The sequence below is a fragment of the Cherax quadricarinatus genome, chromosome 38 (genome assembly GCF_038502225.1).
Source record: "Cherax quadricarinatus isolate ZL_2023a chromosome 38, ASM3850222v1, whole genome shotgun sequence".
In the NCBI taxonomy this organism is placed as follows: domain Eukaryota; kingdom Metazoa; phylum Arthropoda; class Malacostraca; order Decapoda; family Parastacidae; genus Cherax; species Cherax quadricarinatus.
This window is the reverse complement of record NC_091329.1, coordinates 6,325,002-6,340,001: the sequence shown is the minus strand read 5'-3', so window position 1 is coordinate 6,340,001 and position 15,000 is coordinate 6,325,002. Positions and strand designations below refer to the sequence as shown.

General features: G+C 35.9%; 1 protein-coding gene and 1 long non-coding RNA gene across 8 annotated transcripts in view; one reads left to right on the top strand and one right to left on the bottom strand.

The window, feature by feature from the left end:
• Positions 1-15,000, top strand: part of LOC128692948 (cytospin-A) — a 531,559-nt gene that overhangs the window by 497,989 nt on the left and 18,570 nt on the right. For 6 of the 7 annotated variants that reach the window (XM_070092047.1, XM_070092046.1, XM_070092043.1 and 3 more), the window contains 7 exons: positions 1-174; positions 4,352-4,479; positions 4,716-4,818; positions 6,537-6,689; positions 9,338-9,456; positions 9,675-9,822; positions 10,475-10,663. The exon at positions 1-174 is cut by the window's left edge and continues 93 nt beyond it. In XM_070092047.1, coding sequence (XP_069948148.1) covers positions 1-174; positions 4,352-4,479; positions 4,716-4,818; positions 6,537-6,689; positions 9,338-9,456; positions 9,675-9,822; positions 10,475-10,663 — 1,014 coding nt within the window. The remainder of the gene's footprint in view (positions 175-4,351; positions 4,480-4,715; positions 4,819-6,536; positions 6,690-9,337; positions 9,457-9,674; positions 9,823-10,474; positions 10,664-15,000) is intronic. The other variant, XM_070092042.1, reaches the window with a different exon arrangement.
• The window catches only part of LOC138853727 (uncharacterized), a 61,548-nt gene continuing 49,418 nt past the window's right edge, over positions 2,871-15,000 (bottom strand). Inside the window, exon 3 of the long non-coding RNA XR_011392883.1 lies at positions 2,871-3,407. This is a non-coding gene — a long non-coding RNA (uncharacterized lncRNA). The remainder of the gene's footprint in view (positions 3,408-15,000) is intronic.

Genomic DNA, 15,000 nt, shown 5'->3' with positions numbered 1-15,000 from the left:
ACTACTGCCAGCCAGGAGGTACCTGCAAATGTGAAGAACACCCTACAGACCCTCTCGGTGGAGAACAAGCTGCTGAGAGCAAGATTGCTGCAACTGGGTGTTTCTTTAGACTCCTCACCACTCTCGGACCAAGAGAAAGAGCTCCTGCTCAACAAGGTCTGCTCATTGTCTCAGGTTTGTAAAGTACTTTTTTCAGCATCAAGTGACTTAAGAGGCTGCTTATCCTCCACATTTTTTAGGTATCACTCTCATTGTGTTTACTTATTTCATGTGCCAAGAAGTAATCTTAATGCAGCCTCTCCTCAATTACAGGGTTCCATTCCTAAGAGTAGGTTGGTTAGTGAATTGGTCATTGTGAGGAACATACTGTACTGGTAGTGGGTTTGTGTCAACCATCTTTAGATATTTCTTTAATGTCACCTTTGCACCATTTATAGCATTTTTAGTACAGTATACTATTTTTAAATGTTTATACATAAATGTACTGTATACCGTAATAAACAGTATAGAGGAAATCGGCTCTAATATACATTACTTAGGTTTGCACATAGGTTGGAGAGCCAGTCATATGTCTGAGTGGTCGGTAAATGAATACATCACTGAGGAAGGCTGTAATAATAATAATAATAGCAAGTAATTTTGCCCAGGAAGGGGTATATTTCAATTTTTGTTTAATTTATGTTGCAAATGGCTTTTTCAGTATATCTCCATCCATATATTTGAAAGCTATTTTATAGTTAACCAATGTAGTACATGCATTTCTCTGTTTCATTTGTATTATCTGGTAAGAATTTATTAACTCCTAGACACCGTTTCTTGTAAGATTCTCAAAATTGTCATACAATCTCTTTGTAGCTTCGAATCAGAGAACCAGTGGGGGCTTGAATCCAAGGCAGGCGAGTTCTGGCCTGTAAGTTTTAGGACTTGTTGGCCATGGGTTTAAGCCCCACCCGTTCCATGATGTGTTTGCAACTGTGTTATTACGATTTCGTGAGTTTCTGTATAGTTTGTTAGGTAATTGCTGAAAATTTTGAATTTGTATTCATGGATTTAATGGATATTTTAAATTTACCCCCCAAAAGATACAAGTAAATAGTGGCTGGTATGTCAGATAGTAGATTCTCTGATAAGCATAGATAAGATTGTGGAAGAGGTGATGTTATCATTGTGTACAGTGTTCTGGGAGGGGCAGTGTAGCATTGTGTGGAGATGGGAGTTGTAATGTTCTTGTCTTGTAAACAGCTTCCATTTTTACATGTTATGTTTGCCAAGAGCACGATGCAGACAAAAGATCGAACCTTATATTTACTTTGAAACATTTCGAAAGTGTGCTTAGCATTGTGACTTTTGATACTTGATATTTGAAAGTTACTTCATAACAATGGCTTCAAAACTTAAATTGTCTAGGCGTCTGTCCAGAGAGAGCTTCAGAAAATTAATGACTGGAGTTGTCAGGAAGACCAGTCTACCAGCTTCACCAGTTACAACTTTCAAAAGTTATACTGTGGTAAATGAAAATGCGTTATTTATTTACTGTAGTTTTAATACATTGTATCGCCAGAATGATTTCTCATGTACAGTACATGCAATAAATAATTATTGCTTGTGATATTTATAAACAGTTTGGTAACTGAAAATTATTTTAACTCATTTGCAAGAGGTGAATAGTGTTTTTTCTCACAAACAAGCAATCTCCCACTGAGGCAGGGTGACTTGAAAAAGAAAAACTTTGAATTATTTTTTTTTTTTTCTCTCTCAACAAGTCGGCCATCTCCCACCGAGGCATTTAGTAATTTATACAGGAAAAGGGGTTATTAGCCCTTTGCTGCCAGCATTTTTGTCTCCTCTTATGACACGCATGGCTTGGCTTAAGGAAGAAAGATTCTTGTCCACTTCCTCATGAAGATGAAAGGAAATAAATAAGAACAGGAAATCTCAGGGGTGTGTTTGTATACATGTGTACATGCATGTGTAGTGTGATCTAAGTGCAAGTAGAAGCAGAAGGACGTACCTGATATCTTGCATGTTTGAGGGAAAAAAGAAACCAACAATCCTACCATTATATAAATGGTTACAAGAATATTAATTGTGGTGTAAGTTAAGACTGTTCAACCACCGAGTAAAGTGGGGTCATCTAAACCAAACTTATCCTATGTACAGTGTAATCACAGCAAACTAATTATTATACTTAGTATATGTACAGGAGGGCCCCGCTTTACAGCATTCCACTAATGCAGCAGTTTTCGGTTAAATCTATTCTTCATTTATTTGGACTTCCTACAATAAATATACACTGGTCTGCATTTGGAATGTTTTTTAATTTTTATTTTAATTCATGGTTTTGATCTTACATATTCTTGGGCTGCTGATTGTAAATCTCTAAACCATTTTGCTCTATCACATAAGGATTTTGAATAAAATACGTATTAATGATAAAAAAGATGAATTTTTAATAAGTTATTAATTTATTAAAATTATCAAGTAATCATGGAAAAGTACATTGTTAGTTTTAAGAACAAATGAATTCCAAATCAACATTAATCAAATCAAATGATTTTATTAAAAAAAAATATGCTCCTAATGGTTAGCCTACGTATTGAATCAAAGGAAGACCGCTTTGATTTTCGCTTGTGGTGTGCATCAAAATCATTGTTTCATTGACCAGCAGTAATCTGCCATCGTGCTGACATTCCATTTGCCCTGGTATTGAGTTTCCATCGTGCAAATATCCTGATGGAACTGCTCTCCTTGTTCCTCACTGTAGTCCCTACAATTGTTGGGAAAATAATCAAGATGTGAGTGCAAAAGGTGCATCTTCACACTTATTCTAGACCCAAGTTATTGGAAACTTGAAATCAGGTCTTGGATAATTTTGTAATTTTTGGAGGAGCACCTGTTGAAGGGTTTGGGATTGTCATTTGTTGGTGGTTCATAGTCTACTTCCATCTCCTTAGAATCACTGGTATCAGACTCTGGGTGAAATTTGCCATGTCTCAGGTGGCACAGGTACAGGACTATCTTCAGTGTGTGGAACAGGCCTTATTGCTGAAGGAATATTTGGGTATATTATGCGATCTTTAGTCTTTTTGAATCCAGCTACTTCAGTCGTACAAACGTAGCAGTCATCATGGTGGTTCATCTGCTCCTGCCATACCATAGGTACTTCAAAGGGCATACATTTAAGTTTTCCACCTGACCACATTTGAAGTTTACTGATGCAACTCTTGCAAGCTTTGCGTGGTGCAAATGGTTTGTTCTGATCTCCAAGTTTGCAGCCAAAAATAAACAAAGTAGCAGCACTTCAATAAAGGAGTAATGTTACTCCGGGAATCTGAAGGAGTGAATTGCCTGCAGACATAGCAAAATATATCTGGTGAATTTATGCAGCCTCTAGACATATTAATAATCTGAAAATAAAGAAAAATATATTAGATTTAAAATTTAAGTCAATATAAGGTAAGCATTTTAATTGACAATACACCACTTTCTCATTTACTTATGTCACACGAAAAGAGAAAAGTAACGTTTCCACAACTTGTCAACCTGATGTGATAGAGAAGAATAAACACAATGAATCTCTATTTTCCATATATACCGAAAAAGATACCATAGTCAGTAAAGAAAATCGTGCAGACCAATGTATAGTCACCACTCACTATAAGCTAAGGATGAAAATATTTTAAGTAATGTGTGTACTGTATGTGCATTTTTAAGGTCTAGCTCTTTCTCACTTAATTTATGATAGTGTAAACATATAATCAGCCTTTTGTATACACCTACCATCCGACTTACGACCTGCTCGACTTACGACCACTCGACTTACGACCGTGTTTTTTATGCCAAATTTCTGGGAAATAAACAACTATTTGTGTTGTACACAGTGTTTATCCTAAACCTTACAGTATAAAATATAGTACTAACAACATAAAAAGTAAAGTAAAACATGAAATACCAAAATAAAACAATAAAATAGTCATTACAAAAATGTTTTGTTGATATTCAGTAGTAAAGTTCGACTTACGACCATTTCGACTTACGACTGGTTTCTCGGAACCGAACTCGGTCGTAAGTCAGATGGTAGGTGTACATTTGAAATCACTTTACAGTGATATTTGCTTTACAGCGGTAGCCCGTCGTATAAGGAGTAGCCCGTTGTATAAGTGGTAGGGACAGCCCATTGTATAAGAAGTAGCTCACTGTATAAGCGGTAGTTTGCTGTATAAGGATGGGAGGGGGGGCTCCTGTAATGTGATACAGTATATATGTTGAACCTTCCTTCCAAGATTAAAATTCTGAATAGAAACACTGACATTTGCCATTGCATGATTTTATGATAATATTTCTTTTGTAGAATGGTGAGGGCCCATCATCGTGTGGGGATCAGGGAGAATGGGACAACAAATCCACCTCAAGTGTATCGGAGATGTCGGTAGCGTGCCTACAAGACCGTATTCAACAGATGGAAGAAACCCATTACTGGTAATTTTCCCTGAACTGTTAAGATAGTAATGCTGAAAGAAAAAAAGAAAAAATGGTTACTTGTACTCCCTTTTTAATTACAGTATTTAAAGTAATGCTGTACTATAATGAGAAACTAGAATAAAATTAATTAGTGAGCATTTTAAAACTGGTAACTGCAGTCATGCAGATCTAGTGATAGGAATTGTTTTTGCATGTATTGGGTACCCAAATTAAGTAATACTGTGTTTATTTAGCACAAACGAAGAGCTCCAAGCCACTTTACAGGAGCTAGATGACCTTCGAGAGCAGCTTTCCGAATGCCAGTTGGAGGTGCAGCAACTACAGGAAGAAAAACAGGTACATTCTGTATACACGCTTTAATTCATTCATCATACAATCTTCAATTGTTGGTGCTATGAAATCTTCACATTAATATACAGTGTTAATGAATTATGGATAATATTTTTTTTATGCTTTGGTTATGTCCATGTAGTGCCTGTGAAGGTTATAAAAGTAATACTGTAACAATGTCTCGAGTAGCATAGATAAAAAAAAATTAGTAAGTACGTAACCCATAAATTAGTAATTAAAATTTTGCGACTAGTCCATTATCAAGTCATGTGTGAAAAAAAAATCCTGAAGTCTGATCAGCATATTGGGAGATGAGGTAAAATTGTTCGCCATCTAAAGATAAATGCATTTGACAATTTACTGGGAGATTCGAGCATCTACAGAAACGAAGAGTTGAGGGATTCTTGTTAAGGATATTTCTATCACTGGTTCATAAAGACAGTGCCTATGAAAACTTAGCTAGATAATTTTGTATTAATATTGGTAGAATTACTGACTATGTTAAGTAAAAGGACACAAATGCAACTAATGTTACATTTTATTGTAGCAGCATTTTACTCTCCAAGCTTTGTCAAGCCATGGCTTGACAAAGCTCCTGGAGAGCGAAACATTGGATAATTTTGGAAGACAAGCTTGTCAGATGGCTATGGGCCCTTGACATGATGGAAGTGTGTGTTGTTAGTGTCAGAAAGGAGAACACTTATGTTCATCTGTGAATAGTGGTCCGGACTGAGATGTTTGCCAGTTATTTCTAATCTGTGGGTTGTTATTAATAATAAATTTAATAAATGACATATTTTATACTAATGAAAAACATTGTGAAATACCATATTTGAAATCAGGCTTCCTGTATTGTTTGCAGAATAAACAGTTGTCCAGAATAAACAATGTAGGCATTTCTGACACTAAAATAACATTTCCTTGGTTATGTTTCCAGGCATTACACATGAACTCCATTTTGATTTTTTATTCACACAAAAAATAGAAGATACTGTTATGCAATATTGTAATAACTGTATAAATAATAGTGCATTCGTGAACCATATTAGACTTGCCAGTTGATATGTATTGGACATGTGATGTAATTTGTTTACTCCTGAACATCAGCAAAAATTGAACATTTCCACTAATTCGAGCTCAGTGATGAGCTATTTTCAGTCCTAAAACCAATCAAATCATCTCCATTCTGTCAAATATGACCAAAAAACTGAGAATACAACCATAAAATCCATATGAAAATACACTGCAAAGTTGCCGTTTTAAACAAAAAACACTATCAGTTTTTTCTCATTATGCACTGAATGGTGCAGGATTTTTTTTTATATATATATATGGGGCACATTTACTGCACTGACCCTTTTTCTCATATCTAGGCCCAAGTTTACCACTCACAACTCATCTGTGTGAGCTGATCTCATCACATATTACTACAGTATGGCCAGTGATCTCAAAGGTGTACTACTATGTCATCAAAAGGGTTATTGACCCCCCTTGTAGTCAGTGGGCTTTAGACTCGATTAACCAATTAATTGATAGGTTTGCTGATGTATTAGCATGTCTGGTTGTGGTCCGTTACATGATATTTAAAGTGAGCTACAAAAGTTTAAAGTACTATTGTATATGCATGCTAGCTTTTGCCATTTGGTAGAACAGATGAGGGTGATAGGTTTAAAAATCTTATCTATAAATGCAGTAATTGAGAGGAATTAATCTTTTTTCCTCAGGTAATACTCGAATCTCTGACTCAACAAACGGAAAAGCTAAATGAAGCTCGGTCTCATAATGACACGCTCAAGCACATGCTGATTCAACAATCTGAAAATAGTCAGGATTTGTCCCAGTGTGAAAAGACTCAACGACTTATGGAGTTATTAAAGGTAAAAATTATTTGTATAGTTTATCAGTAAGATTTGTAATGTTTAAATGAATGAGAATTCTCTCTCTAACATTGGCTAGTCTGTTATTTGATGTAGAGGAGGAGCTTTGTTTGACCCTTTCACTGTCCAGACCCCCAAAATTAATATTGCTCTGTGTACACATTAAAAATAAATATGTAATGGTAGAGAATCTGTCTGAAGATAATGACACCAAAAGTGTGAAATTTGATGGAAAACAGACGTAGTTAGTGGTCTCGGCGCAACATACACATAGGTGATTTTGCCCACTTTTAGTCTTACTTTAAACTAATTCCATTGCTTCTTTCTCCCAAATTCTTAGATATTTTGCTAGTAAGGCTTCTGTTCTGTTGATTGAGCATACAAAACTGCCCATTCACCTACCCTTTAAAGTGTACAGAAGTCAGTAATTTGGACAATTGTACACAAAATTAAGAAAAAAATACCAATTTAAAAAGTCCAAAATAAACACTAGACATTCCCAGCACTAAACATTTCCTCTGTTCATTAATCATGTCCCCAGGCATATCCTGTCATAAACTTATCTTCATTTTGAATTCTTAATGGTAAAAATAGAAGATTTACTCTCTCTTGGATAATAAAATATAATCAAGAATGATTCGTCATGGTTTATGGTATCCTAATAGTTGAATCAGACCTAGCTTTTTTTTTTTTTCTCTCTCTCTCAACACAGGCCATCTCCCACCGAGGTAGGGTGACCCGAAAGAGAAACTCTTTCACGGTCATTTACTATATCACTGTCTTGCCAGAGGTGTGTTGATACTACAGTTCAGATGCCCCTCTAAACTGAGATGTCCCACCCTTCCTTCAGAGTGGAGGCACTACTTTCCACCTCTGTTTAACTGATTTCCCTGAATCCTTTCACACTTCAACAGCTTGTGTCCCAAAAACCATTTGCTTCCATTCACTCCTACCCTGTAATGTTGACACATTATTTTTCCTAAAGGTATGAAAAGGAGGTTGAGCATTTAAAAACGCAGTGCTATTATGTGAAGGTTTGGGGTTAGTTTAGTGAATGGATGCATGTAAGAGGGAAGAAGAAAGACTGGTGAAATGATTTAAAAAGGATGGTAAGGTAGAAAAGTTAGTATATAAAGTGTTCCACACTGTAAGAATTATACAAAGCAAGGATCTGAGAATTAGGAAACAGTTTTGGAAAGAAATTAAAATGAGAGAACCTGGAGAGTAATTAGAGTAGTTACAAATGAAATATGATTGCAGAGAAAAAGGGTTAGGCAACCCAAGTTTTTGTTTTGCATCAAAGCATGCAAATGAGCCTATATAGATTTGGAAGACCCTTATAGGTTTGGTGCTTCTTTTTGATTATAATAATAATAATAGATTTGGAAAAAGGGGGTGATAGGGTGGATAGAAGATTTGGTTGATTTTCCAGATGTATAGACTAGGTGGTAGCTTTAATGCTTTAAAAATCAGCAAGTGACAAACTGAGATTAGGGTATGTTGAATATTCATATTTTCCAGTAAAACTGGAACTTAGCACTGTAATGTCACATTGGTTGTGTTATATATTTTTAGATCGGGTTCAAATGAAGAGATTGCCCCTGCATAGAAGTTCACATTTAAATAATAATAAATCTAATGTAAAGTAGGAATCATACTTGCTCTTCTGATGACAGTACTCGTGATACTTAGAAATGATGCAGAGGTTGGTGTGGAGGAGTTTTAAAAAAGCAAGTGAAGGTGAACATAGAAAATGGGAATGATTATCAGGGCAACAAGTAGGTATAAAAACCTTTATACCCAAGTCTAGGTAATAAAGTAGAATGTACAGTACCAAAGCAGAGTAATGCCAATATTTTATATGGACAAATCATGGTCTTTTAAGTGTTAAGTGACGTGGTGGTTGGGGGCAGAGGAGATGTTTGGATTTGTTTGGTGTGAGCATTATGCAAGGAATAAGAAGTGTAGAAATTAGAATACAGTGTATTGATATAAAGTATAATTGAGAGAGGGAGAGAAGGAGGGGTTTAGATGGTTTGGTCATTTGGAAATGATGGAACAGGATGTGTTGACTAGGAAGCTGTGCAGCTCTTGGTTAGGTGGAAAAGGTTGGAAGGAGTTAATGTAAGATGTTTTAAGTGATAGAGACTTGAGCATCTACCAGAAATATGGGATTGTGTTAGATTGGAGTGTTAATGAGGCAACATCTACAGCAGAATTCAGGGAAACCTGTGAACCGATTAGAATTGCAGAGATGACAGGTACTTGCCAGCACTTGGAAGGATGGTTGCAAATGTTGGGGTTCAATGGTGTATTGGATTTGTGGTGTCAGCTTTTCTGGAAAGACATGGACAGACATCTAAGGGAATGAGTGATCGTGAATGTATTTCCTTTAGTGGGTCATCCAGCCTTGATGAGAAATGGTTGCTTTTAAGAAATGAAAAAAATAATATACTGGTGTTAGAATAAATAGAGGTATAGAAAATACAAAGGATGTTTGTTCCATGCTGTACTTTAAAAAAGAATTTTGATGGACTTAATTTCTTCTTTACCAAAGTAGAAATGTGCACAATGGCCAAATATTTTTTTGCACTTCAAGTCCAAGAAACTGCACACCTAAAATAATTCATGAATTCGTTTGCTGTTAGAGTGCACAAGAAGATCGCGAGTTATTGCAAATGAAGCAGGAAGAGCTAGAACAGCAACTTGCTACAACGAAAGAAGCTGAAGAACGTTACCATCGTGAGTCGCAACTAATAAGAGACAGGTGAGATTAGAAAATGTAGACATTATATTAAGTTACCAATATGTGAGATATACTCTTAACATTATTCCACATTTACGGGCAAGTCCTTAAATTTTGTAATAGTACAGCACTTGCTAAAAAATACTTATTGGATTTCATGTACTGTAATTCGGTTATGCTAATAATGCCTTCTAAAATCTTGGTTTTATTATTTTATTGAGTATTTTGTAAAAATTCAGGATGAAGCTTCTAGAGTCTATGGTTGAGGCTGCTAATAATGAGAAGAAGGCAGCTGAGAACCAGTTAGCAGAAGCCCTAGAGTCTACTAAAGCCACAGAGATTGAAACTACAAGATTGCAGACTGCCTTGGATACTGCAAAAGAAAAGGTTTGTAAAGCATTTCCACGAGTGGCACACTATTCTTGAAGTATTGCATAAAAATTATAAAAAATTACATTTTATTCTATCTTTCAACAAACTGGCTATATCACTGAAGCAGGGTAGCCCGAAAGGAAAAATGAAAGTGTATTCTTTTAAATTTAGTAATATATACAGGAGAAGGGGTTACTAGCCTCTTGCTCCCAGCATTTTAGTTGCCTCTTATGACATGTGAGGCATACAGAGGAGGAATTCTGTTCCACTTCCCCATGGAGATAAACAGAAATGAACAAGAACAGGAACTAGTAAGAAGATGGAAAAAACCTATACATATATATATATATATATATGCTTGTACATGTATGTGTAATGTGACCTAAGTGTAAGTAGAAGTAGCAAGACATGCCTCAAGCTTTGCATGTTTGAGACAAAAAAAGACACCAGCAATCCTACCATCATGTAAAATAATTACTACAAGTGTCCGTTTTACACTCGCCTGGCAGGACTGTAGTACCTCCGTGGGCGGTTGCTGTCTACCAACCTATTACCTTTATTTTATATCAGATGTAAATAAACTTCCTCTCCCTTCTCTGTTCTTGCCTTCTCCTTCTCATCCCATTCCTTATTGAAATAGTGACATACTATACTCTTCTATTTTCAGATAACAGAATTAGAGGCAGCAGTTATATCTGGAGAGAAGAGTAAACTGCCTGATGTACTGGAGAGAGTAAGGCAAGAGAAAGACACAATAGAAAAGGAAAATGGTTCACTTCAACAGAAAGCCAATGCAATGGCATGTGAGAATGAAAGACTCAAAGATCAAATATCTACACTACAGGATGAACTAATGGTAAGTAATGTAGAACAGCTTGTAAATATACCATTTTGTTGTTTTTAAGGCTTGTAGCTAGATTGTATATGCAAGGGCAAATGTGATCCCAACTTGGAAGAGAAAACGCTAAATAAATTACGGAATTAACCCTTAAACTGTCCAAACATAGATCTAAGTTCACGTGCATAGCGCTCCGACTGTAGAACTACGTTTTTTTTTACATGCTTTCAAATGGAAAAAAATAAAGGTTGGAGCGCTACGCACGTAAATGTAGATCTATGTTCGGACAGTTTAACCCTTTCAGGGTCCGTCCCGTAGATGTACGGCTTTACGTTCAGGGTCCAAACCGTAGATCTACGTCATGAGCTCATCTTGCTCTGATAAACTGTGAGTGGTACATTTGGGCCTAGATATGAGAGAATACAGCTGTGTGGTATGTGTGCACCACATAAAACAGATCCTGCAGCACACTGTGTATAATGAGAAATAAAACTGAAATCATGATTTTTCGATTAAAACAGCGACTTTGCAGTGTTTTTTACAGTTGTATTTGCGATTTCTTGGTCTCATTTGATAGAATGGAAGACATATTACAGAAATAGAGATGATTTTGATTGGTTTTAGTACTGGAAATGGCTTGAAACTGAGCTCAAAGTAGCAGAAATGTTAAATTTTTGCCGATATTCAAGAGTAAACAAACGACCTCACACATCTAATACACGCCAGCTGGTGGGTCCAATATGCATTCACAAATATGGTGATGATATTTATACAATTATTACAGTATTGCATAACAGTGAATCTTCTATTTTTTGGTGTGAATAAAAATTCATTATGTGAATAAAAAATCAAAATGGAATTTATTTGTAAAACCTCAAAACGTAACTAATGAACAGAGGAAATGTTAGTTTAGTTCCAGGAATACCTACATTGTTTATTCTGGACCCTATTTTGAAATTGGAATATTTTGAACTTTGTGTTAAATTGGCCAAATTAACAATTTCCGATCACTTTAATTTGTAGTTGAAACAGTTGACTTGGCGATTTCTTGTGCTCAATCGATAGAATAGAAGTAATACTAGTGAAATAGCTAAGAATTTGGTTGACTGGAGTAATGTAATTGACCTAAAATGAGAGTCAAAGTCGACAAAATCGCCGCTTCGTAAATATCACTGACACATCAAAATTCACGAGAGCATAATTTCGTAAATTTTCCATCAAATTTCGTACTTTTTGTTTTATTACCATCACAAAAAGATTCTCTACCATTTCATAAGAAAAAATAACAAATTTTTTTTTTTTTAAATTCTTGGACACTGGGGCACTACTTCAGATTTGGGCCTTGGACCCTGGGGGTTAAAGGTTAAGGGGCCTGTCATGCAATTAATTGTTGCTTTTTTATTTGCCGTCAGATTTCCTTCAGTTTTGGTGCACAAGACCGTGTTTTCACTCTTTCCTGAAAATATTTATCAAAAATATACCTCAAACAACAACTGAGAAAAGACTGAAAAAGGACTTATTTACAGAAAATGCCCTTTGGCAGGAAGGTGACCCTATATGGGACGACGTAAGGTTGTTTGGACACTTGGTGCCGAGAGAACAATGCTAATACTAATTTTCCTCGAGGCCTTTCCTCTAAATAACTTATCTTTATTTCACAAAAAAAAAAATAGTTTGTTAGTTCTTGGAATGTTGAAAAAAATCTGCCCTTTACTCTCACATAACTCCCAAAGTATTTGGAATATTTCCAAAATTCCCTCGACATTAATTAGAGAAATCATTATTATTTTACCATTTCTATGAATATTATTCCACTTAATCCTTTGACTGTTGCGGCCGTATATATACGTCTTACAAGGTACCGTGTCTGACATATATATACATACTCATAAATTCTAGTGGCTTCAAATCAAGCAGGAGAAAGCTGGTAGCCCCACATGTGAGAGAATGGGTCTGTGGTCAGTGCACACCATATAAAAAAAAATCCTGAAGCACGCAGTGCATAACGAGAAAAAAAAAACTTTTTTTTTTTTTTTTTTTTTTTTTTTAAATGCCGACTATGGTCTATTTTCGTATAGTATTTATGGTTGTATTCTCGTTTTCTTGGTCTCGTTTGATAGAATGGAAAACATTTTATAGAAATAGAGGTGATTTTGATTGATTTTACTATAAAAATTCCTGGAAATAGAGCTCAAAGTAGGGGAAATGTTTGATTTTTGCCAATGTTCAAAAGTAAACAAATGATGTTATTGTCCAATAAATGTCAAACTAGCCATTCTAATATGCAGTCATGAATGCGTTGATGTTATTTATACAATTATTACAGTATTGCAGTAGTCTGCATAATAGTAAGTCTTCTATTTTTAGTTTGAATAAAAATTCAAAATAGAAAGCAAGAGTAATATCAGAGGGGCCTGGAGACATGACTGATGAACAAAGAAAATGTTATTTTAGAGCCAGGAATGTCTGCATTGTTTATTCTGGGCCTTATTTTGAAATTGTCATTTTCTAATTTTCGTGAAATTGGCCAAATTACAAATTTCTGACCACATTATTGGGTAGTTGAAGTAGGTAAATGGGCAGTTTCTTGTACTCAATCGATAGAAAAAATGGAGTTCTAAAGAAATAGCTATGAGTTTGGTAGACTGGAACAACAGAATTAGCCGAAAATAGGGCTCAAAGTGGGCGAAATCGCCGATTTGTAAAGATCGCCGAGGTCGCTAACTTCGCGAGAGCATAATTCCGTCAGTTTTTTATCAAATTTCGTTTTTTTGGTGTCGTTACAATCGGGAAAAGATTCTCTATCATTTCATAAGAAAAAATATATATTTTTTTTTTTTTTTTTTTTTTAAATTCTGTGACACCAGGAGACACCTCAGGATTGGGGGTTGCGACAGTCAAGGGGTTAATTAAGTAATAAAGGCATACCTTAGCGAAATAAGTGAATAAGTTACTTCCGAGATATTGGCCTGGAGTGCCGGCTGGCCCACCGTCTCGGAGGGGGGGGGGGTTATAGCGAAAATAGCATTTGTTTCGGTGTATTTCTTAGTAAACTGATGTTCTAGTGCAGTTATCCTCTTCAAAACACCGTTTTCTCTCACTCGAAGACCAAAGAATACGACATGGAGAGCAGTAACTCATTTATATCGAAATATTCCCAATGGTCTATCGCCATATTATGGCTTATTTTATTCAGTCTAGAGTATATAACATGTTTGTATGTTATTTATAGTGTTTATTATATCATATTAGATCAATTCTGATAGATAAATAAGCCGTAGAGTTGATATATAAGCTGATATAAGCGTAATATTGAAGAGATTTCTCCTGGCTCTCTGGATCGGGAATACTGCCGAGTGTTCCCAGATGGTGTAAGTAGAAGTAGCAAGATGTACCTGGTATACTCAGTAAATTTATTCCCCTATGCCTATAATTTTTACAGTCTCTTTTGTCTCCCTTCCCTTTATATAAAGGAACTATACAAGCTCTCTGCCAATCCCTAAGTACCTTCCCCTCTTTCATACATTTATTAAACAAAAATACCAACCACTCCAACACTATAACCCCCCTGCTTTTAACATTTCTGTCATGATCCCGTCAGTTCCAGCTGCTTTACCCCCCCCCCCCTCATTCTACGTAATGCCTCGCGCACCTCCCCCACACTCACATCCTGCTCTTCTTCACTCCTAAAAGATGTTGTACCTCCCTGACCAGTGTACGAAATTACCGCCTCCCTCTCTTCGTCGACATTTAAAAGTTCCTCTAAATATTCCCACCATCTACCCAATACCTCCATCTTCCCATCTACTAACTCCCCTACTCTGTTTTTAACTGACAAATCCATTTGTTCCCTAGGCTTTCATAACTTGTTTATCTTACTCTAAATTTTTTTCTTATTTTCATGAAAATTTCTTGACAGTGCCTCTCCCACTCTATCATCTGTTCTCCTTTTGCACTCTCTTCACCTTTCTTTTACTCTCCATATACTCTGCTCTGTAAAAACCTCTCATAAGCTATCTTTTTCTCTTTTACTACACCCTTTACTTCATCGTTCCACCAGTCACTCCTCTTTCCTCCTGTACCCACCCTCCTATAGCCACAAACTTCTGCCTCACTTTCTAATACTGCATTTTTTTTTTAACTATTCCAGACCTCTTCAACACCCCCACTACTCATACTTGCACTAGCCCACCCTTCTGCCAATAGTTGCTTATATCTCATCCTAACTTCCTCCTCCCATAGTATATACACTTTTGCCTCTCTTACTTTTTGTTTCCATTTTCCTTTCATCCCATCTACCTCTTACTCTAACTGTAGCTACAACTAAATAATGATCTGATATATCAGTTGCCCCT